At 45.4% G+C, this 23739-nt stretch overlaps 1 protein-coding gene across 4 annotated transcripts in view; it reads left to right on the forward strand.

Moving 5' to 3' along the window:
* Window positions 1-8258: 8258 nt before the first annotated feature.
* The window catches only part of aifm1 (apoptosis inducing factor mitochondrion associated 1), a 61822-nt gene continuing 46341 nt past the window's right edge, over window positions 8259-23739 (forward strand). For 2 of the 4 annotated variants that reach the window (XM_072505185.1, XM_072505187.1), the window contains exons 1-2: window positions 8259-8421; window positions 17440-17576. In XM_072505185.1, coding sequence (XP_072361286.1) covers window positions 8334-8421; window positions 17440-17576 — 225 coding nt within the window. In that variant the 5' untranslated portion in view covers window positions 8259-8333. The remainder of the gene's footprint in view (window positions 8422-17439; window positions 17577-23739) is intronic. The other 2 variants (XM_072505184.1, XM_072505186.1) reach the window with 1 other exon arrangement.

Genomic DNA, 23739 nt, shown 5'->3' on the forward strand with positions numbered 1-23739 from the left:
CACAGTGGGGGCCGAGGACAAGGGGGGAAGCCGAGGTCAGCCAGAGTTCGCTGACTTCTGGGAGCAACATGGGGGGTGCAACTACGCTAGAGGGGGATCTAGCGGAGGGGGAGGGGGGGTTAACTGGGTTGCTGCTGCTAAGGAGAAGGGGGAGCTGTTATGGGATGGGGTGGTCGAGGCGGGAGGGCGCCGTCGGGGGGATATACGGGTACGTGGGAACCGGGTGAGGAGCTGGGTTAAAAAAGGGGATGGCTAGTCGACAAGGGGGGGGTTAAAGAGCCCCCCAACCCGGCTGATCACGTGGAACGTGAGAGTGCTGAACGGGCCGATTAAAAGGGCACGGGTACTCGCACACCTAAAGAAATTAAAAGCAGATGTGGTTATGTTGCAGGAGACGCATCTGAAACTGATAGACCAGGTCAGACTACGTAAAGGATGGGTGGGGCAGGTGTTTCATTAGGATTTAGATGCAAAGAACAGGGGGGTGGCTATTTTAGTGGGGAAACGGGTACTGTTTGAGGCAAAGACCATAGTGGCGGATAGTGGGGGTAGATATGTGATGGTGAGTGGCAGATTGCAAGGGGAGGCGGTGGTTCTGGTGAACGTATATGCCCCGAACTGGGATGATGCAAATTTTATGAGGCGTATGTTGGGACGTATCCCGGACCTGGAGGTGGGAAAGTTGGTAATGGGGGGAGACTTCAATACGGCGCTTGATCCAGGGCTGGACCGGTCGAGGTCCAGGACCGGGAGGAGGCCGGCAGCGGCCAGGGTACTCAAGGACTTCATGGAACAGATGGGAGGGGTAGACTCCTGGAGATTTATTAGGCCTTGGAGTAAGGAGTTCTCATTTTTCTCCCATGTTCACAAAGTATACTCACAGATAGACTTTTTTGTCTTGGGAAGGGCACTGATTCCGAAGGTGACAGGGATGGAATATACAGCCATAGCCATTTCGGACCACGCTCCACATTGGGTAGACCTGGAGGTAGGAGAGGAAAAAGAACAGCACCCACTCTGGAGAATGGATATGGGCTTATTGGCGGATGAGGGGGTATGTTTAAGGGTGAGGGGGTGCATCGAAAGGTACTTGGAGCTTAATGACAATGGAGAGGTTCAGGTGGGAGTGGTCTGGGAGGCGTTGAAGGCAGTGGTTAGAGGGGAACTGATAGCCATAAGGGCACATAAAGGGAAGCAAGAGGGTAAAGAAAGGGAGCGATTGCTGAAAGAACTTTTGAGGGTGGACAGGCAATATGCGGAGGCACCGGATTGGGAGGGACTGTACAGGGAAAGACAAAGGCTACATGTGGAATTTGACCTGCTGACCACGGGTAAGGCAGAGGCACAGTGGAGGAGGGCACAGGGTGTACAATATGAGTATGGAGAGAAGGCGAGTCGGCTACTGGCCCACCAATTGAGGAAGAGGGGAGCAGCGAGGGAGATAGGTGGGGTGAGAGATTAGGAGGGAGAGATGGAACGGGGAGCGGAGAGAGTGAACGGGGTGTTCAAGGCATTCTATGAGAGGTCATATAAGGCTCAGCCCCCGGAAGGGAAGGAGGGAATGATGCATTTCCTGGATCAGCTGGAATTCCCTAAGGTGGAGGAGCAGGAGAGGGCGGGACTGGGAGCACAGATTGAGATGGAGGAGGTGGTAAAAGGGATTGGGAGCATGCAGGCGGGGAAGGCCCCGGGACCGGACGGATTCCCGGTGGAATTTTATAGGAAGTATATGGACCTACTGGCCCCGCTTTTGACGAGAACCTTTAATGAGGCCAGGGAAAGGGGGCAGCTGCCCCCGACTATGTCGGAGACAACGATATCGCTCCTTTTGAAGAAGGAAAAAGACCCGCTGCAGTGTGGGTCCTACAGGCCCATTTCCCTTTTAAATGTAGATGCTAAGCTCCTGGCTAAGGTGATGGCGACGAGGATAGAGGACTGTGTCCCGGGGGTGGTCCGCGAGGATCAAACTGGGTTTGTTAAGGGGAGACAGCTGAACACAAACATACGGAGGTTGCTAGGGGTAATGATGATGCCCCCATCAGAGGGGGAGGCGGAGATAGTGGTGGCGATGGATGCCGAGAAAGCATTTGACAGAGTGGAGTGGGATTATCTGTGGGAGGTGCTGAGGAGATTTGGTTTTGGAGAAGGGTATATCGGATGGGTACAGCTGCTGTATAGGGCCCCGGTGGCGAGCGTGGTCACGAACAGACAGAGGTCTGACTACTTCCGTCTTCATAGAGGGACGAGGCAGGGGTGTCCCCTGTCTCCGTTACTGTTTGCATTGGCGATTGAGCCCCTGGCTATAGCACTGAGGGGCTCCAAGAAGTGGAGGGGAGTACTCAGGGGAGGAGAAGAGCACCGGGTATCCTTGTATGCAGATGATTTATTGCTGTCTGTTGCGGACCCAGTGGAGGGGATGCCTGAGATAATGCAGACACTCAGGGAGTTTGGGGAATTTTCAGGGTATAAATTGAATATGGGGAAGAGTGAGTTGTTTGTGGTGCATCCGGGGGAGCAGAGCAGGGGAATAGATGACTTACCGCTGAGGAAGGTAACAAGAGATTTCCGGTACTTAGGGATTCAGATAGCCAGGAGTTGGGGAACCTTACATAGGCTTAATTTAAAAAGATTGGAGGAACAGATGGAGGAGGATTTTCAAGAGATGGGACATGGTGCCCCTGTCACTGGTGGGTAGGGTGCAGGCGGTCAAAATGGTAGTCCTCTCGAGATTCCTTTTTGTGTTTCAGTGTCTTCCGGTGATGGTCACGAAGGCTTTTTTCAAGAGAATTGAGAAAAGTGTCATGAGTTTTGTGTGGGCCGGGAAGACCCCGAGAGTGAGGAGGGGGTTCTTGCAGCGTAGCAGGGATAGGGGGGGCTGGCACTACCGAGCCTAAGTGAATACTACTGGCCGCCAATATCTCAATGGGTGTAATTGGATGGGAGAAGGGGAGTGAACGGCGTGGAAGAGATTGGAGATGGCGTCCTGCAAAGGAACCAGCCTACAAGCAATGGTGATGGCGCGGTTGCCGTTCTCCCCGAAGAAATACACCACAAGTCCAGTGGTGGTGGCAACACTAAACATTTGGGGGCAGTGGAGACGACATAGGGGAAGGACGGGAGCCTCGGTGCGGTCCCCGATAAGAAATAAAAAGGAAAACCTTTGTATTGTTTTGTTTGGCCAAAAAAATTTGAATAAAATATATATTTTTAAAAAGAATGCAGGCACCATGCTGCCTTCTTCAAGGCACTGATGCAACTAAGGAGCAGAAGAAGGATCATCAGCATCAAGTGGAGCAAAGGGAAGAACCTCTGCCAGAGGAACATGGGTCCTCGCCGGGGTGGGGGGACCATGAATACAAAGAAGTGGAGGCAGGAAGAGACCAATTCCATGGATGCATTTGGCGGGACCCAGGGTGTACCAAACACACCTCTCATAGTACAGATGCACATTCTCCCCGTGTCTACGTGTGTCCCCACAAACCAAAGATGTGCAGGGTAGGTGGATTGGCCATGCTAAAATTACCCCTTAATTGGAAAAAATAATAATTGGGTACTCTAAATTTACATTAAAAGAAGTTTAGAATGAAGAAGTACTGGAGCGAAAGCTTGAACTTCTGAAAGACTTGAAGTGGAAACCATCCTAGTGCATCGGAGATCCTTTATCCCTTTAACTTAATTGTCATTTTACTTCCACCACCCTTTCACTCTATGGTGCCTCTGTGTGTGTAGACTGGGGCAAGTTAAAATGCGGGGGTTGGGTGGGGAAGGGATGGGAAAGATGCATCAGGTACTCATGATACATTTTTGTCAGTTTAATTTACTATTAAATAATAAAAGGTTATTTGTGTTCAACTTACAAGAAGCTCTGGTATACTAAAATAACATCTAATTCCACTTGTGATGTGACTTTGGGTCAAGTGGGGCTGGAATTGACCGCACACTAGCTCAGGGGGTCATGGCATATTGGAGAGGAGAAGCCAGAGATTATATTTGCATTCTAGGATGATCCTGGAATACTGAGCTATTTTGACAGAGGAGCAGGATCTAATCGTGTGTATTATGGTCCAGTCAGATGACTAAATAAGTTATCTCACATAAACCTTCCTACCCGTGTCTTTGAGACTTAAGGGAGTGGTGTTGAGACCCACACCAGAATGAGAGCGATGTAAGAGAGTATTAGATAAGTGGGAAATAGTTTGTATGAGAAACATACTGGGTGATTTCAAAGCAGTTATTATATTTCAAGGTAGTTGAAAACTGATTTTTATTTATATTTCTGAAATGATTGCTTTATGGTTATTCCCACACATCTATTAGGTTACACAACAAATAAATTTGTCTCGACAAATATCAAATCCAAAGCAAAATACTGCAGATGCTGGAAATCTGATGAAAAAACAGAAAATGCTGGAAAAACACGGCAGGTCTGGTAGCATCTGTGGAGAGAGAAACAGAGTTAAGGTTTCAAGTCTGTGAGACTCTTCTTCAGAACTAACAAGTCTCTCTACTGGCAAAACTCATTAATGTCTTTGTAACTTTGGAACTTGATTTAACTGAAAAAAATCCGTTCTGGGCGGGAATTGAGGAAGGGCCGGGAATGACTCCTCTATCTAACGGCACTATATTTTATTTTCGGAACCCAGTGGGGAACTCCCTGCCGAGGCTGAACTTAGCTGCATATCTTCACTGTGGAGCTCCACTCCTCACAGGAAGAGATCGGGATGCCGTATCTCTCAATCCCTGACGTGACCCCTGAACACCTCCAATGTGCCATCTCACCTGTTGGGGGATCCTCAAGCCCCCCCCCCCCCCCACCACGTACCTGCAGGGCACTGCTGGACCCGATCCCCTGTGGGGGGCAAAATGAATTTTCTGTGCCAGATGCTGTTTGGCAGTAATTACGATTGATTATCCCATTAAAAATTAATTTGCACCGGAATAATAAAGCTCTGACATTTTCTGTCATGTTTAGTTGGGTATCTAATGGGTAATCTAATTGCAACTTTGTGCTCTTCAAATTTAGACTGCGAAATTGTTCCAGTTTAGCGAAGTTTGTAACAAGCACGGTAAAGCAGACAGCAACTTTCTGATTTTTGTGTTAAACTGCCCTTGTTCAGAACAGGGAAGTTGCTATTCAATTTACTCCATAATAATATTGAGTGATGACAGCCTTACCATTATTCTTATACCCAAAATCCAGAATATTTGTGATTAAATATTGGGTAGACTGAAGCTATTGGTTTCAGTCCCCACTCCAAATTCTGTTTCCTAAATCCCGACTGCATCTCATTCCCTGACAAAAGTTTGAAAATAAGCCAGTCTGTTTGCAACCTTGGTGTGTTACATTGAACCTGAGGTGAGTATCCAACCTCTTACTTGCTCTATCTTTAAGACTGCTTATTTTAATATCTGTAGGGTAAGGGGACTAAGACTTTATACTGTATATTTTTAAAAATACACATAGATATCCTCATGGCTTTTCAAAATTTTTAAAAATTAAGCAAAGTCATTTTAATTCAGAGGGCAGCACGGGGCACAATGATTAGCACCGCTGCCTCATGGCGTTGAGGTCCCAGGTTCGATCCCGGCTCTGGGTTACTGCACATTCTCCCCCTGTTTGTGTGGGTTTCACCCCCACAATCCAAGATGTGCAGGTTAGGTGGATTGACTATGTTAAATCGACACTTAAATTGGAAAAAACGAATTGAGAACTTTAAATTAAAAGAAATTACGGAATTCATGTCTGTCTGTGACCTTTGAACAAAAGATGTTACCTGCAAGCATCAGGAAAACCTGAACCTCTTTATCTCTGAAGAGAGACTAAGCACCCCCCCCCCCCTTCCCCGCCCCGCCCCTGTGAGCTGCACAAACCAAATTCAAAGAGAGCTATACAAAGGCCATCTCCATTTCATAATCCAGACTAGCCAAAGAGACTCTACTTGTCCAGGAGGACAAAGGGCCCCCTCAACCTTCCATTCAATTCTTAATGGCTAGGGGGGCAGCATGGTGGCGCAGTGGGTTAGCCCTGTTGCCTCACGGCGCCGAGGTCCCAGGCTCGATCCCGGCTCTGGGTCACTGTCCGTGCGGAGTTTGCACATTCTCCCCGTGTTTGCGTGGGTTTCGCCCCTGCAACCCAAAGATGTGCAGGCTAGGTGGATTGGCCACGCTAAATTGTCCCTTCATTGGAAAAAATGAATTGGGTACTCTAAATTTATATTAAATAAAAATTCTTAATGGCTGGAACATTTAACAACCTCAAGGACCCAGATGAGGGATACATGTCCTTTGTTAATGGTGGTGTGGACAGATGAGAGTTATGTGACATCGACCTCAAGTTTGTGGAACCAGTAATATTGTCTTGCTGTACTGCAAACTCAGCCTACCATTTTACCGTCGAACTGGCAGCATCACAGGAAAGGAGCTCAGCCCAGATTGTAAACCTGGCTCCAACTACACTGTTTCTATTGGAACCTTGGACACTCGCAAATAAGACTAATTCATCTCTGCATGTTCATCTCATTGTGTACGGTCAACCCCATTGGAAAAGAGAATTACACTGTATTAGTTTTCAGTACACCAACCTCAGTGAAGGAATATCGCCTTGGACTTTAATTCTGGAACCCATGTGAAACAATAGCTGGAATTGTCCAATTTTCCCATGGTGGAGATGGTGAGCTATTGGCCATTGGCGGGATCTTCGGGTCCCGCTGAAGTCAATGGCAATTAACATGGTTTGCCGGCCCCGCTGCTGGGGAACCCATCATGAGAAGGGGAGGGGGGATGGAATCCTGCCAGTGGGTAAGGCTGTAAAATTCTAATATTTATTTTCTCAGTGGCCTCCGCACTGTAAATCAAATGCAAAGGAGGCAATGTTGCGATCCTCCTCCCGCATTTTGAGAGTATGCAAATAAACCAACACTTTGTGTTCATCCTATCTTGAGTTTGTTGCGGGGTTATTAATAAAAATTGTATCACACCAAAACTGAGGGATTGGGGTATATGCCACCACATATAAAGGGAAAAGCAAATCAAAAAACACCTTTTTACAGACAGGTGGTGAGTGAAGAAATTAATGCTGTTTAAATTAACTCTCTTCCTGTATGTAACAGGGGTAGCATGGTAGCACATTGGTTAGCACTGTTGCTTCACAGTGTCAGGGACCTGGGTTTGATTCTCAGCTCGAGTCACTGTCTGTGCGGAGTCTACATGTTCTCCCGATGTCTGTGTGGGTTTCCTCGAGGTGCTCAGGTTTCCACCCACAAGTCCCGAAAGATGTGCTTGTCAGGTGAATTGGACATTCTGAATTCTCCCTGGGTGTACCAGAACAGGCGCCGGAGTGTGGCGACTAGGGGATTTTCACAGTAACTTCATTGCAGTGTAAATGTTATCCTACTTGTGACATTAATAAAATTAGCATCACCCAACTTCAGCTCAGCTGCTGAAACCCTCATCCATTCCTTCCTAACCTCTAGATTTGACTAGTCCAACAAACCCCTGTCTGGTCTCCCAGTAAATTTCCTGCTTCCCGTGTCTTAACTCGCAGTAAATTCTATTCACTCATCACCCCTGTGCTTGCTGACCTGTATTGGCTTCTGCTCAAGCAATGTCTTAATCTTAAAATTCTCACCCTTGTTTTCAAATCCCTCCATGGCCTTGCCTCTTCCTATATTCTCTTCCAACCTCTTGTAATTATGACCTCTTGTGCATTCTGAATCATACTTGCTCCACCGCTGCTGTGGTGCCTTCAAGTTGCAATCTTTGGAATGCCTCCCTACACCTCTCCGTCTTTCTACCTTACTTTCCTCCCTATTAAAATGCCCTCTTTGAGCAAGCATTGCTCAGCTGACTTAATATCTCCGTACGTGGTTTGCTATCATGCTTTGTTTGATAGTGTTTCTTGTGAAGCACCTTGGGAGATTTCATGACCATTCAAGTTTGATGTTCTATTTCCATGATAAACTTATTTCCATGATAAACTTCAGTGAATGAAAGTGACATTCAGAATTACTCAATTGTGACTACAATTTAATGACCTTACTCCCAAAGCATATCCATCAGTGGACAAGTTCAAACTTTATTTTGCCTTTACCTCAGGGAGTTCCATTCCTGTGTGTGGCTCACCTGTTGCTTTTTTTGCTCTGCTGCATCTGTCCGTGGGTAGCTTGTTGTGGCGCCCTCTGTCTGCCGCTGCGGGAAGAGCGGAGCGGGCGCGACAACGTGCCTGGCCGGCGCCTGCGCGCAGACGGCGCGGCCGGGGTTGCTGGAGCAGAAGCCGGGGGAAGAGGGGGTGGTGGTGACGGGTGGGGAGGACGGGAGATTGCTGAGCCGCAACCATGTTACAATCCAGGGTGGCGTGGCAGAAACTGGCTCCACTGAGCCGGGCGTCGTCCGTCCTGGTGAGGAGTAGCGCCAAGAGACGAGGTAAAGGATTTGGGGGAGAGCGCCGTTTGGTGGGTGGGGGGGGTTAGGCCGCGGGTTTGCTCCCTCTGGTCAGTGTGGGGCCCTGTCGAGCCAAGGTCGTGGGAACGTCTGAAGGCAAAACTTACATGTGTCGGCACAGTACTTGCCCTGTGCAGCCCCGCACCCGGACATATTCGGCGCACCCGTTTGATTGATTTTGTTGGTGGTTGTTGGTAGGCGACGCTCCAGAAGCAGCGACAGTTGTGACCTGTGCGTGAATAAAGAGGATGTTGATCTATCTGTGCCACATGCACTCTGAGAAATCACTCATACCCAGGAGTTAACACAGTGCGACCTGCACCAGATCCATTCCTGTAACTGCACAGCTGGAGTGCTGTGTGTCTCCATATCTGCATCAATAAAGCACTGAAATAATCCATAGCTGTGTCGAGGATCTGCCAAAACACCTGGCTCTGGGAATAAGTCCCTTTTTTGGTGTGTTTTCATACTTGAACGTTTGTTTTAATATCAGACGTGGACTTATAGACGTGACGGCCAGTTTCACTTGAAAACAATATAAATCGTCCACAGGTTGCATGCAGGTTGTGGCGATTCGCAGCAAGTAAGCACTTTTCATTGGTCCAAGGTCAACGCCACCAAGCACTAAATGAAGGAGGCAATCAGGGGGTAGTACATGCAAACATCTTGATAACCCATTATAAAAGCAAAATACTGTAGAGGCTGGAATTTTAAAATGAAACAAAATGTTGGAAATGCTCAGCATTTTAAGTGAATTACCTTTCATCAAAACTGAGTAATGTTAGAAATATAACAAGTTTTATGCAGTTGGGAGGAGCAAAGTGGAGGGGTAGCACAAGTGGATAGCACTGTGGCTTCACAGCGCCAGGGTCCCAGGTTCGATTCCCCTCTGGGTCACTGTCTGTGCGGAGTCTGTACTTTCTCCCCACGTCTGCGTGGGTTTCCTCCGGTTTCCTCCCACTGTCCAAAGACGTGCAGGTTAGGTGGATTGGCCATGATAAATTGCCCTTAGTGACCAAAATAAAAGTTAAGAGGGGTTATTGGGTTATGGGAATAGGGTGGAAGTGAGGGCTTAAGTGGGTCGGTGCAGACTCGATGGGCCGAATAGCCCCCTTCTGCACTATGTTCTATCTGTGGTCATGTGCAAGGCAGGAGGGATTAAATGACAAAAGGTTAAAGTGAGGCAAGTATAGAAGCAAGCAATGGGTGTACAGGATCTAGAAATAGCAACAATTGAACCATTATGAGCACATGTTGTCTGAATAAATGGTTATGTCCTGAAATTGTCAAGTTCCATTTTGAGGCCAGAAGGTTGTAAGTTCTCTAATCGAAAGATGAGGTGCTCTTTCTTGAGCTTCCTTTGAATGTTGTGGGATCAGTATAGGAGATTGATGGCAGAGCAAACAGAATGGGAGGGGAGAGAATTAAAATGACAAGTGACTGGAAGTTATGCTTGCGGACTAAATGTTTTGCAAAGCAAATATCCAATTTGAGTTTGATCTCCAAAGTTCCAAAGATTCTTGTCTCTGAGAAAAAAAAATCATCTTCATCTTTGTTTTAAATGGGCAATCCCTTATTCCAAATCTATGTACTCTAGTTCTAGATTGCTCCATGAGAGTAAGCATTCTCTCAGTATGTATTGTGTCAAACCTGCTCTCAATCCTGTTTTCGACTGAGTATCTGCCTAACCTATTCCACCTTTCCTTGTATGAAAACGTCTTCATCCCAGGAATCCTCCTGGTGAGCCTTTTTTGAACTGCCTCAAATGCAATTATAGCCCTACTTAAATAAGAAAGCCAAAACAATATGGTGCAGTCCAACCAATGCCCGATACAGTTCTGGTGAGACTTACTGACTTGTACTCCAGCGCCCCAGCATAAAGGTCTTTTTCTGTCCTAGTTATTTGCAGTGCATGCGTACTTTTGTGTTTCATGTATGAGGAGACCCAGATCCTTCAGTACCGCAACATTCTGTGGCCTTTCTCCATACAAATAATACTTTGCTTTTCTATTACATTTGAACAAGCAGCCATTCAGCCCCTGAGCCAGTTCTATGTATTAAGATCATGGTTGATCTGAAAGTAATCCCACCTACCCCAGATAATCTATCATACCCTTGCGAACCAAAAATCTGTCTACCTCTGCCGTAAAAATATTCAAAGACTCTGCTTCCACCACCTTTTCAGGACAAGAGTTTCAAAGTCAGGGCAGCCGAGGTCCCAGGTCCGATCCCGGCTCTGGGTCACTGTCCGTGTGGTGTTTGCGTGGGTTTCGCCCCCACAACCAAAAGATGTGCAAGATTAGGTGGATTGAACACGCTAAATTGCCCCTTAATTGGAAAAAATTAATTGGGTACTTTAAATTTATTTTTAAAAAAGAGTTTCAAAGTCTCACGATCCCCTGAGGGAAGGAATTAATCTTATTTCGGTTTTAAATGGGCGACCTCTTACTTTAAACTGTGACCCCTAGTTCTAGATTCTTCTACATGAAGAAACCTCCTCTTCACTTCGATCCTGTTCAGACCCTGCAGGATCTTTTATGTTTCAATCAAATTGCCCCTTATTCTTTTAAACTCCAGCAGATAGAAGCCTGTCCTCTATGCAATCCAGATATTAGTCTGATAAACTCTGAACTGCATCCAATGCATTTACCCCGTTCCTTAAATAAGGTGACTAATACTGTATGCAGTACTCCATATGTGGTCTCATGAGTGGCCTGCACAACTGAAGCATAGCCACCCTACTTCTACATTAAATTTCCCTCTCAATAAATGATAACATTCTATTACCTTTCCTAATTACTTGCTGTACTTGCATACTAGCCTTTTGTGGTTCATGCACTGGGACATCCTACACCTCAGCTCTTCAAGCCTCATCATTTAGATAATAAGCTTTATTTTTTATTCTTTTTTATTCATTATTTCTCTCATTATACTCCATTTGTATGATCTTTGCCCACTCACTTAACCAATCTATATCTTTTTTGTAGCCTCCTTGTGTCCTGTTCGCAACTTATTATTCTACGTATCATTGCGTGCAAATTTGACAACTATCCCTTCAACCAAGTAATTTATATAACAATGGTAAACAGTTGAGGCCCCAGCACAGATCCCTGTAACACACCACTCATTATATCTTGCCAACCTGAAAAAACCCATTAATGCTGACACTCTGCTTTGTGTTAGCCAGCCAATCTTTTATCAATGCAAATATGTTACCCCCTATAACACAAGCTTTTAATTTCTGCAATAATTTTTAATAATAATCTTTATTATCACAACTGCATTAACATGCTATTACATATCCTCCTACCAAAGTAGACAACCTCAGATTTTCCCATGCCGTACTCCAGCTGCTACATTTTTGCCCAGTCAAGTAACCTATATCCTTTTCAGACTCTTTCTGTCCCTTTCACAACTTGCTTTCCCATTCATCTTTGTCTCATCAGCAAATCTGCCCACAATAGTCAGTCTTTTTATCCAAGTCATTAATATAGATTGTAAATATTATTTGAGGCTCCAATACTGTGGCATCCCATTAGTTAGAGCTTGCCAACCTGGGAATGATCCATTTCTATTGATCTCTGTTTTCTGTTACTCAGCCAATGCACTAGACATGCTAATATATTATCTGAACACCATGAGTTCTTGTCTTATGGCACCTTTTGGAAATTGAAATACTGGTAACCTTTATCTACCCTACTTATTGTACCCTCAAAGAGCTGTAATGGATTTGTCAAGCACAATTTCATGCAATCAAGCAGAATCAACATTATTTTATAGTGTTAGATGAAGGTTGGTCAGCAGCAGCAGTGGGGGGGGGGGGGGGGGGGAGGAGGGGGGGTCTGCTTGGGGGGTATTTGAGCAAGAGAACACATGAAAGATCTGGAAAACTGGCATGGACGGGAGGAATACAGTGTACAAAGCTCTGTAACATATCGTTTTACCATGTTTATATCTTGCTATGTGCGTTTTCTTTCTATTTTGTTACGAGAGGGGTGGGGTTTTTGTTTGTAAGGGTGAAAAATTGTGTTAAAAAACTTCAATAAATATATATTTTTAAAAAAACATTTTATTATAATTTTCTAAATATCCTGCTACTACTTAATAGTAGATTCCGGCCTGTTCATGCTAACATATGTTAGACTCACATGCCTATAGCTTCCTTCTTCCTGTCTCCTTTTTTCCAAACCACTGGGACCTTTTTGGAACCTAGAGACTTTTGGAAGATTTACTACCATCACCATCTCTGCAGCCACCTTTAAGAGCCTTTAGCCCCATATTTTTTGCCAAGTATTTTTTCTCCAGTGATAATCGTTGTTATTGACTATAGGTCCTTGGTTTATCTTTCTCGCCAAATGACAGCCGTCACTAAGTGATGGTGCATGCATCAGAATCAGAAGGTTGGTTCAAGCTCCACTCTCCAGGCTTAAGTATATAATCTAGGTTTGCAATGCTGAGGCCATATGGTATAGGAGCAGAATTAGGCCGTTCGGCCCAAAGAGTCTGTTCCACCATTCAATCATGGCTGATATGATCCTCATCCCCGTTCTCCTGCAATCTCCCCATAACCCTTGATCCCCTTATTAATCAAGAAATCTTATTAATCAAGAACCCCAGATTTGTGTTTGAGGGGCTGTTCCAAAAGGGCTACAGACCAAGAGCTGGAAGGTAGAATTAGACAGATAGTTCTTTCTTAGAACATACGAACGAGCAGGAGAAGGCAACTTAGCCTCTCGAGCCTGCTCCACCGTTCAATATGATCATGGATGATCTCATCATGGCCTCAACTCCACCACCCTGCCCATTCTCCATAACCCTTCAACCTATTACTAATTAAAAATCTGTCTAGCTCCTCCTTAAATTTACTCAATATCCTGGCATCCACCGCACGCTGGGATAGCAAATTCCACAGATTCACAACCCTTTGAGAGAATTTGTTTCTCTTCATCTCTGTTTTAAATTTGCTACCCCAGGGTGCTCCCCACCACTCTTGGGATGTTGTTTTTCTGATAGGTGGTCTCCTCTCTCAGGTGGCATAACAAATTCTGTGGCATTATTTAAGGAACAAAAGGAGATTTTGCTTGGTGTTCTGTCCACTGTTTGTCTCAACCAATATCAAACACCGAAAACCTGATCATTTATTTAATTTCTGTTTGTGCGACCATGCTGTGCACAGTTTGAGTGCTGCATTTTTTTAAAACTCATTGGCAGTGGGTGTCGCTGGCTGGTGCAGCATTTATTGCCCAACCCTTGTACTGAGTGGCTTACCATTCTGAGAGATTTTAAGAATCACATGTAGATCAGACAAGGATGACAAGATTTTTATCCCTCAAGGACATTAGTGAACCAGATGGGTTTTTACAACAACCAAAAGTAATTGATCCCAGATTTTTATTGAATTCAAATTTCAACATCAGCAAGATGTCGAATTCAAACCTGGGCCCCAGAGCATCAGTCTGGATCCCTTGTCCAGTGGCAATACTACTATGCCACCACCTCTCCCATCCTACATTACAACTAGCTATTAGATTTGAAATGAAATGAAAATTGCTTCGTGTCATAAGTAGGCTTCAAATTAAGTGACTGTGAAAAGCCCCTAGTCGCCACATTCCAGCGCCTGTTCGGGTTCTGAAGTATTTAATTGGCTGTAAAGTGCTTTGGGAAGTGTTAAGGTTCGGAAAGGCACTAAAAAGTTGCATTTTGTGAGCTTAACCGAAGTTCAGCTCACAAATTATAGGCCAGGAGCTTAACTTCAGTAGTAGGGAAGATGCTGGAATCTATCATCAAGGAAGAAATAGCGAGGCATCTGGATGGAAATTTCCCATTGGGCAGACGCAGCATGGGTTCATAAAGGGCAGGTCGTGCCTAACTAATTTAGTGGAATTTTTTGAGGACATTACCAGTGCGGTAGATAACCGGGAGCCAATGGATGTGGTATATCTGGATTTCCAGAAAGCCAATGTCAAGGTGCCACACAAAAGGTTGCTGCATAAGATAAAGATGCATGGCATTAAGGGGAAAGTAGTAGCATGGATAGAGGATTGGTTAATTAATAGAAAGCAAAGAGTGGGGATTAATGGGTCTTTCTCTGGTTGGCAATCAGTAGCTAGTGGTGTCCCTCAGGGATCAGTGTTGGGCCCACAATTGTTCACAATTTACATAGATGATTTGGAGTTGGGGACCAAGGGCAATGTGTCCAAGTTTGCAGACGACACTAAGATGAGTGGTAAAGCAAAAAGTGCAGAGGATACTGGAAGTCTGCAGAGGGATTTGGATAGGCTAAGTGAATGGGCTAAGGTCTGGCAGATGGAATACAATGTTGACAAATGTGAGGTTATCCATTTTGGTAGGAATAACAACAAAAGGAATTATTATTTAAATGATAAAATATTAAAACATGCTGCTGAGCAGAGAGACCTAGGTGTGCTAGTGCATGAGTCGCAAAAAGTTGGTTTACAGGTGCAACAGGTGATTAAGAAGGCAAATGAAATTTTGTCCTTCATTGCTAGAGGGATGGAGTTTAAGACTAGGGAGGTTATGCTACAATTGTATAAGGTGTTAGTGAGGCCACACCTGGAGTATGTGTTCAGTTTTGGTCTCCTTACTTGAGAAAGGACGTACTTGCACTGGAGAGTGCAGAGGAGATTCACTAGGTTAATCCCAGAGTTGAAGGGGTTGGATTACGAGGAGAAGTTGAGTAGACTGGGACTGTACTCGTTGGAATGTAGAAGGATGAGGGGGGATCTTATAGAAACATATAAAATTATGAAGGGAATAGATAGGATAGATGCGGGCAGGTTGTTTCCACTGGCGGGTGGAAGCAGAACTAGGGGGCATAGCCTCAAAATGAGGGGAAGTAGATTTAGGACCGAGTTTAGGAGGAACTTCTTCACCCAAAGGGTTGTGAATCGATGGAATTCCTTGCCCAGTGAAGCAGTAGATTCTCCTTCATTAAATGTTTTTAAGATGAAGATAGATAATTTTTTGAAGAATAAAGGGATTAAGGGTTATGGTGTTCGGGCCAGAAAGTGGAGCTGAGTCCACAAAAGATCAGCCATGATCTCATTCATTGGCGGAGCAGGCTCGAGGGGCCAGTGACCTACTCCTGCTCCTAGTTCTTTTGTTCTTATTTCTTTTTCTTGTGCAGCAGTATATTGACTGTACTGTAATCATGTGTCACAATTTATATGTTTACTGATTAAAAATTCTGGCGAGGGCCTTACTATTTCCACTCTGATCCAGCCCAGCATGCAGGGTATCTGAGCTCACTGAGACATTCTTATTCATTTTGCTTTTTTCCCCAAAAACAAATTTATTTTCTACAGCTATCTAACAAATGTTCCGTACACCCAAGTACCTTCTCATTTCCACCATTATTTATGAAAACTTGTGCAAAATATTTGTTCAATATTTCTTTTCCATCCCTTAATCCATCACATTTAGGCTCCCTCCTTTATTTTGGGGTGGTCGTACAGTTAGGCTCTCTAACTGTTCCTTTGCTTCATATATTATAATAACCCTTATTTTTATTCAATGTTATCTGTTAATTTTATATTTCCTCTTTGTCTTTCTATCATCATATTACACGTCTGCATCACTCATGATTATCATATTGTGCACCATACTTCATAAAGTTTTCCTTTTAGCTTCAGTTTAATTTTGATTTATTCATGAAACTATTCTTTGAGGCATGCCCCTTCACTTTAAAAGATTAATCTAACATGGGTATTTTTATATTATTACACCCAACTAATTCTGGTGCTGCACCTAACAAAGTAACCACATTCCAAATAAGGATGAAAATGCTCCCAGAACCTCACTTTGTACTGCAAGGAGCACTAAATTAAAAATTGTTTCTCCGATACAAGTACATACTGTTAATTTTTAGAAAATCAATTGGGCTTCAGCGTGTAAATACTATCAAGGCATGTATTCCCTTGTGGTCAAGTTGGTTTGTTGCAGTATTGGCTACTCTTGCTGAATAGAAATGTCAAAGCAATTGATGTGCAATGGTTAAAGTAAATCTTGTGTTTTATCACCACGTCAGAGGTATTTTACTGTTTCACATACTGTTTCACATATGTTAGTTTACTGGTCAGTGACATGCAGGCTGTTCCATTTGCTGATTGTACAAGGACTAGAGGACTAAGTGACACAGATTTAATATTTTGAGCAAGAGATGACGGGGGACTGTAAATTAGTAAGTCTTGCACTATGAGGGTGGTGGAGGCAGAGATAATCAGTGATTTTGAAAGGAAATTAGATGGGTACTTAAATGGGGTTGACTAAATTGCCTTACAGAGAGCTGGTCTCCAAATAATTGGCTCCTGCAATTACAATTGCCACATCCTTCCAGTTACTAATACTGGGTTTAAAACAATTGAGAATTATTCCACGCACTCAAATGTTATAGTTCAAAATGGTAGGTCTGCCCCAGCACTTTGAATTGCATAACTGCACTGTGGGTTCTGTGAATTAATGGATTGATGCTAATTTGCTTTATTTTCTCTATGTATGTTCTGAGTGTAAAATCTTTGAACTTAAAATGAAACTCTAAGTAATGTATTTAATAATGATTTATACGATGTTCTCAATATCCCATCAGCAATGAATGTATTGAATGGACAAGCAGACTGTACAGGCCATGTGGTCTGCTCCTGTTCTTATTTCTTATGTTCTTTGTGTACTTAACCTAATAATTTTACCTTTGAGATATAAAATTCTGATATGACCCTCGTGTGATAATTCTGTTCTGAGGTTTGATAGCCATTTCAGCATGATTTATCACTGTAATTAGCATTGTTTTCACTTTATTGTGACAGTGGTATGTGTAGTATTGAAGTCATATGGCTATTTAATCTCGAGCTTCACTTTAATATTTGACATCATCCCAAATGCTTGACCAAGTTATAACCTTGTTGCTCTTATCCAGTCTTCCATAATTCTTGAAGTATCCATCATCAAATCCTGACTTTTTTTGCAATAAATTTTACTCTTCAGGCACTTTGTTACAGCGATGGAAGTTTCCCTTAGACCAGCAGATGAACAGGCAAATGGCTAGCGGCGTTGAACCTGGTGGCTCTGGCACTATTTATTTAGTGCTTTTTGGCTTGACAAGTTTAGGAGCTGGTGCATATGTAAGTAGCAGGGCTGTTTAATAAAAGGAATGAGCTTGCCGCTCCTTCTCTCAGTAACTTCCTTTTTGTTCCCCCCAGGATTTCCTAACATCTCTCTTCTTTCAGCTCATCTTCTTTGCTTTCTAGGTACTTCCAGTAACTGGAAACGAAATTATAAAATACCATATGGATTACATAAATCACTTAACTTTCCTGATTGTGTGACCCTTGATTTCATTGGCTCTTTAGATCCACTTTTTGATTATAAATTTGATTGCAATAGCAGTTAGGAACAACACCCGTTCACCATTTGTCATGAGAATCTGTGTTCACATTATAGGAGCAAATTTAGTTTTTTTTTCAGAAAGGTTAAGAGTTGTATTAGAGATGGTGATTCCTATGAATGCAGTACACTCTTTTAACCTAACTTTCATTTTGTAAGGCATGAGGGGCAGTGGCATAATTTACTCCAGTAGTTTACTAAGAAGTATAAGAACTCAGTTGTTGCCAAATGAAATACTTTTCTGTGCTGGCTGTTACTTCAAATGATGTGCAGTTCAACTCAGTCCCTATTTAAAATGAAAACTTTTTTACAAGGAATGTCTGAATGAATTTGATTATAAAAAGGACAATTCGGCAGGAATTAAACCGCTATAACTGAAGTCCGCTGGACTGTGAGCACCATTTTATGTCCATTCTGTGCCTTGATTTAGCCCCATTTGGACTTCCGGTGGCACCCATGAGCTAAGCGTCCGCACAAAAGGGTGCTCCTGTCTGGAAACCTGTTTCTGGACCTTTTCAACCTAATGAATGGGCACCAAAATTGGGAAAAAATCAGACAAACCTGATTCTCGTCAATAACTGTCAGTTGGGAATGTCGGCGGGCGACCAAACTAGATGAGACGCAAAGGGAATACAAATAAACAGAGCAAGACACCCGCATCGGATTCAGTGGACCTGCGTGGCAGGTCAAAGTTGAACATGCTAGATCTTGCAACATCGTCAATGCCATCTCAGTCCTCGACGAAGAGGCTGATGGAGGTCATCGCGGTTAGAACTCCAAAAACACAGAAAAGCAGTGAAGGAGGACCTGTTGTCGGCAATGGAAATGGCATCGAAGCAATAGTGGACCCCTCCGTGGTTCGATGGACAGGGTGAAGTGGCGGCTGGAGTGCAGGGTGCGATGATCCTGGAAATGGACAGGACAATCACGGAGTGGGGCGGACAAATTCTCTCATTAGAGGCTGAAATAATGATGTTGGCAGCGCCCAAAAATCTTGAAGTCCAGAATTGACGACCAAGAGAACCGGCCTCGGTGCCAGAACTCTGGATCGTGGGGCTACCACAGGGCACAGAAGGTAAGAGCTCAACCGAATACATCTTGAAGTTGCTTGGGAAACTTGTTGATGAGGGGGTCCTAAATCACCCAAACTGAACTGTGCCACCAACCGTGATCTGGAAAATCACTGCAGGCTGTTATCGCCAGACTCCATATTCTAGAGCCAGGAACGTATCCTAAGTTGGACGAAGACCACGCAGATCTGCGACTGGAAGGGATACTTCCTTCATCTATACCAGGACATTGGGGCTGACCTGGCTAGGCGGCGAGTGGAATTTAATAAGGCCAAAACAGCATTATTCAAAAGTAAAGTTTGATTTGGCATGTTGTACTCGGTGAAGCTTTGAGTCACTTTCAAAGACTGGGTCCATTTCTTTAACATGCCAGAGGAGGGAAACAACTTTGTGCAGAAGGAAGGACTGGGAAAGAACTGAGCACGGGGGTGCAATGTCGTGGATGTTTATTTGGTAATTTCTACATGTTTGTTTTGTTATTTCTCTTCTAGGTCTTGTTATAGGGCTGAACCCTACAGGTATCAGGGTTAATTCATCTGGAAGAAGGGGAGTTTGGAACTCCTCTTTGGGTTTCTATTTTGTTCGTCTTCCAGCATGGGTGACTTTAAATGGGGAGAGTGGGGGTTCAGGGCGGTGAAGGATCATTCGGGTTGTTGGGCTTTGTTTGGGGGGGGGCACCATGCTAACAGCAGGCATGTTAGTAAACAGGAGTGATGGAGGAGGAAGTGGAAGGCGGGGGGCTGCACCATGTCTCCCGAGAGGGGGGGTTGGTGTCTGGCAGGGCTGGGAGGGTAACCCTATATGCTGGGGCTGGCTGGTTCCTTGGTGTACTGGGGGGGAAGGGTGTGGCTAGCTGTCCAATCAAAGGGGGGATGGGTAGTCTGGGAGGGGGTGGTAGCATGTTGGTCTCATAGGTTTTATGGTTGGATGGTTTGAATGAAGGTGCTGGCAATGGCCATCTTGGACGGACTGAGGAAAAAAAGCAAGCCTGGGCATGTAGTGGCATGTCCACAAAGTGATTATGGCTGACTGTAAAAGGGGAGTGGTGCAGAGACCCCCCTCCCCACCCCACCCCAGGATGATTACCTGAAATGTGAGGGGGCTTAATGGTCCGGTCAAAAGGAAATGAGCCTTCTCCCACTTGAAAAGCCTGAGAGCCAATGTACCTTTTTTTTACAAGAGACACATCTTAGGGCCAAGGATCTGATGCGGGTAAGGAAGAACTGAGTGAAACAAGCGAATCAAATCAAATTTTGATGTGAGGGCGAGAGGGCAATCCTGTATAATAAATACGATAACCAGCACAGTAATACTGATGAATGTGTACGCCCCGAACTGGGATGATGCAGAGTTTTTCAAGAATACATTGGCGGCGATTGCCGACCTCCACTCCCACCAACTGATGATAAGGGGTAACTTTGACTGCGTCCTGGATCCGAGGGGTGGACAGGTCAAGTCTCAGGTCATGTGCAAGGTCGGGAATGGTGAAAGAGCTGACTGTTTTCATGGAACAGATGGGGGAGTATATTAGACCCTTGGAGGTTCAGACATCCGAGGGAGAGGGAGTTCTCCTTCTTGTCACATGTTCAAAGGGTGTACTCCCGAATAGACTTCTTTGTAGTTGGGAAATCAGTCTTTCCAGGGCTGGTGGGGGGCTGAATCGTCAGCAAAAGTTATCTCTGACCACGAACCACATCGTGCAGATGTAAGGTTCGAGGCAGGTCTGACCCAGCACCCCCGCTGGGCCTGGCTCCATAAACTGAACCTGGCTAGTTTGGTGGAAGAGGTGAATGGGTGCCTGCAAAGGTGGGACTCACTCCTTCTCTCCCTGGCGGTGAGAGTGCAGGCGAGGTTTGTGTTCTGGTCGCTCTTGACTTTCTCCCCAAATCATTCTAGAGGGCAGCATGGTAGCACAGTGGTTAGCACAGTTGCTTCACAGCTCCAGGGTCCCAGGTTCGATTCCCAGCTTGAGTCACTGTCTGCGGAGGCTGCACATTCTCCCCGTGTCTGCGTGGGTTTCCTCCACGTGCCCCGGTTTCCTCCCACAGTCCAAAGATGTGCAGGTTAGGTGGATTGGCCATGACAAATTGCCTTTAGTGTCCAAAAAAATGTTGGGTAGTGTTGCTGGGTCACGAGATAGGGTGGAGGCACGGGCTTAAGTAGGGTGCTCTTTCCAAGGGTTGCAGACTCGATGGGCCGAATGGCCTCCTGCACTGTAAATTCTATGAAAGGTGGATAAACTGATCTCAGCCTTCGTGGTCGGGGAAGAATCCCAGTATTTATAGAACCGTCCTGCAGAGGGGATGGTGCTCAGGAGGTCTGGCACTGTCAAACCTTATGTACTACTACTGGTCAGTGAACATGGAAAGGGTGCGGGGTTCCCTTGGAGAGCTGGGGACGGAATCTGTGCAAATGGAGGAAGCATTGTGTGTAGGGGCATCCTTGCAGGTGCTGGTTGCTACCCCTCTCCCGTTCTCCCCAGCCAGGTTCTCAAAGGGCCTGGTGGTGGAAGCATCGTTGAAAGTCTGGAACCAATTCGGGCACTATTGCAGGTTGAAGGGCATGTTCATCTTGGCAACAATTTGTAACAATCATCGATTCATTCCAGCAGGAATGGACGCCACTTACAAAATTTGGAAGAGAGAGGCGGGGGTGGTGAGGTTTAGGGACAAGTATGTGGATGGTAGGTTTGCAGGACTGGAGGAGCTGACCGAGAAGTTTCAACTTCTGAAAGGGAACGAGTTTAGATTTCTCCAGATAAGGGACTTTCTCCGCAAGGAGGCTCCCTCTTTCCTTCAGTTGCGAAAGCACACCTTGCTGGACAGAATGTTATTGCAGGATGAGTTTAGAGAGGGGAAGATCTCAGACATATGCAGGCAGCTGCTAGAGGACGTAAGGGACCTATTGGATGAGACAAGGAGAGGTGGGAGGAGGAATTCACCCTCGAGCTAGAAGGAGGGCTTTGGAGTGAGATCCTAGATAGTGAGTTGTACCTCCTCTTGTGTTAGACTGGACCTGATACAACTGAAGTCAGGTGTGCATAAGGCACACCTGACCATAGCGTGCACAAGTGGGTTTTTTCCTTGGGTGGAGGATCGATGCGAGCGATGCCAGAGGGGGCCAGCGAACCACTCCCACATGTTTTGGTCCTGCACAAAGCTGGTCGAGTTTTGGACCTCGTTCTTTGAGACCATGTCGGGAATCGTGGGGGTCAGGATGGAGCCCTGTCCACTGGTGGCGATCTTCAGCGTGTCGGACTTATTGGAACTGCTTGAGGGGAAGGGAGCTGATGTTTGCGCCTTCTCCTCTCTGGTAGCCTGGTGAGATGTCCTGCTTGGATGGAGATTGGCAGCGCCTTCTAGTCTCAGACTGGCTGGCGGAATTCCTAAGATTTTTTTAATGAATTTTTTTTTAGGTTTTTGAACAAAGTATATTTACAGTTATGTACACAGAATAAAATATATACATATATATGTAGAGGAGAAGAAAACACACAGAAAAAAAACCTGGCATGGTATTATGCACTGGCTCAACAACAGCAACTCTGTACAATTGGCAATATTATTTTTAACACATAAGTAGGCACCAGTTTGTAGGGGGGGGAAACTGGGGAGGTACATATGCATTTGGGTGTCGCACAAACAATTACAGTAGTTATGTCCAATACAGAGAGGGCAATACGTGAATGGATCTGGTGTTGTTACTTGCTCCTCCCGGACGGTGTTCGCTGCCGTTGTCGCCTCGCGTTCACCTCCGCTTTGGCCGTTCGTCCCATCTTTCGCCCGTATTTTCCTTGCTCTCTGTTACTGTATATTCCAAATTTGTTATCGTTTCCCGTGCCCTCCCGGCTATCATTCCCTTGCCTCCCCCCCCCCCCCCCCCCCCCCCCCCCCCCCCCCCCCCCACCACCACACCTCTGGTTCCCCTCTTTTGTTCCCTGTCTCCTCCCTCTTCTCTCTCTCCCCCCCCCCCGCCCCCTTTGTTGCTAACTTTGGTTGGCTCATAATCTGTTGCCCGTTGTGTCTTTACTTAATTTGCTCTGTTTCTATAACCTTTGCTCGCGAGTCGCCAGGTATCTTTATGATACCGCCACGAGGTTCAAGTTCAAGTACTGATCAATAACTCGACACACCAATTAGTAAGATTCAAATCAAAACACATTTATTATACACAGTCAATCACTACTCATGCATAAAACTCTACCTACCAAACTATCTCTAACACTAACAGGCCTATACTTAGCTTTGGGACTGGCCCACAGGAGAACAAATGGCCTTTCGTTCGATTCTGAGTCTGCAGGATTCAAAGCTGGTATGGACCCCGTATCTGGTTCCAAGTGATCGGACTACGTTCCAATCACTTGGATCGATTTCTCCAATACTGGAGCCGTTCCCTGATCGCTGGGCGGTCCCTGAGTGTCCATTGGCCTTCCTTTATCTTGGTTCCTGCTGGCGCCGAGGAGTCTGGCTTGGCCTTTCCCTGCATTCTTTGCGGACCTCCATTTTAAGTCGGGAAGTGGCTACACCTTTCTCTCCCCCCCCCTCTCCTGTGGTTCGCCTTTCTTTTCTCTTAGGTTTAGCTGTGTCCCCCCACCCCCGATCTATCCCTCCGTCTCATGCCTTCGCTACTTTCCCCTGATTGTTGGCTACCTGGCTATTCTTCTGCTTGTTCGTTGGCTATAAACAGGTCCCGCAACAATTGGGTGAATGGCTCCAACGTTCCATGGAAGCCGTCGTCTGACCCTCGGATGGCCAATCTCTCTATTTGGAGAGATTTTGAGAGGTCGGACAGCCAGTCTGCAGCTTTGGGTGTTGCTGCTGATCGCCAGCCG

This window comes from Scyliorhinus torazame, chromosome 5 (genome assembly GCF_047496885.1).
Source record: "Scyliorhinus torazame isolate Kashiwa2021f chromosome 5, sScyTor2.1, whole genome shotgun sequence".
Taxonomy (NCBI): domain Eukaryota; kingdom Metazoa; phylum Chordata; class Chondrichthyes; order Carcharhiniformes; family Scyliorhinidae; genus Scyliorhinus; species Scyliorhinus torazame.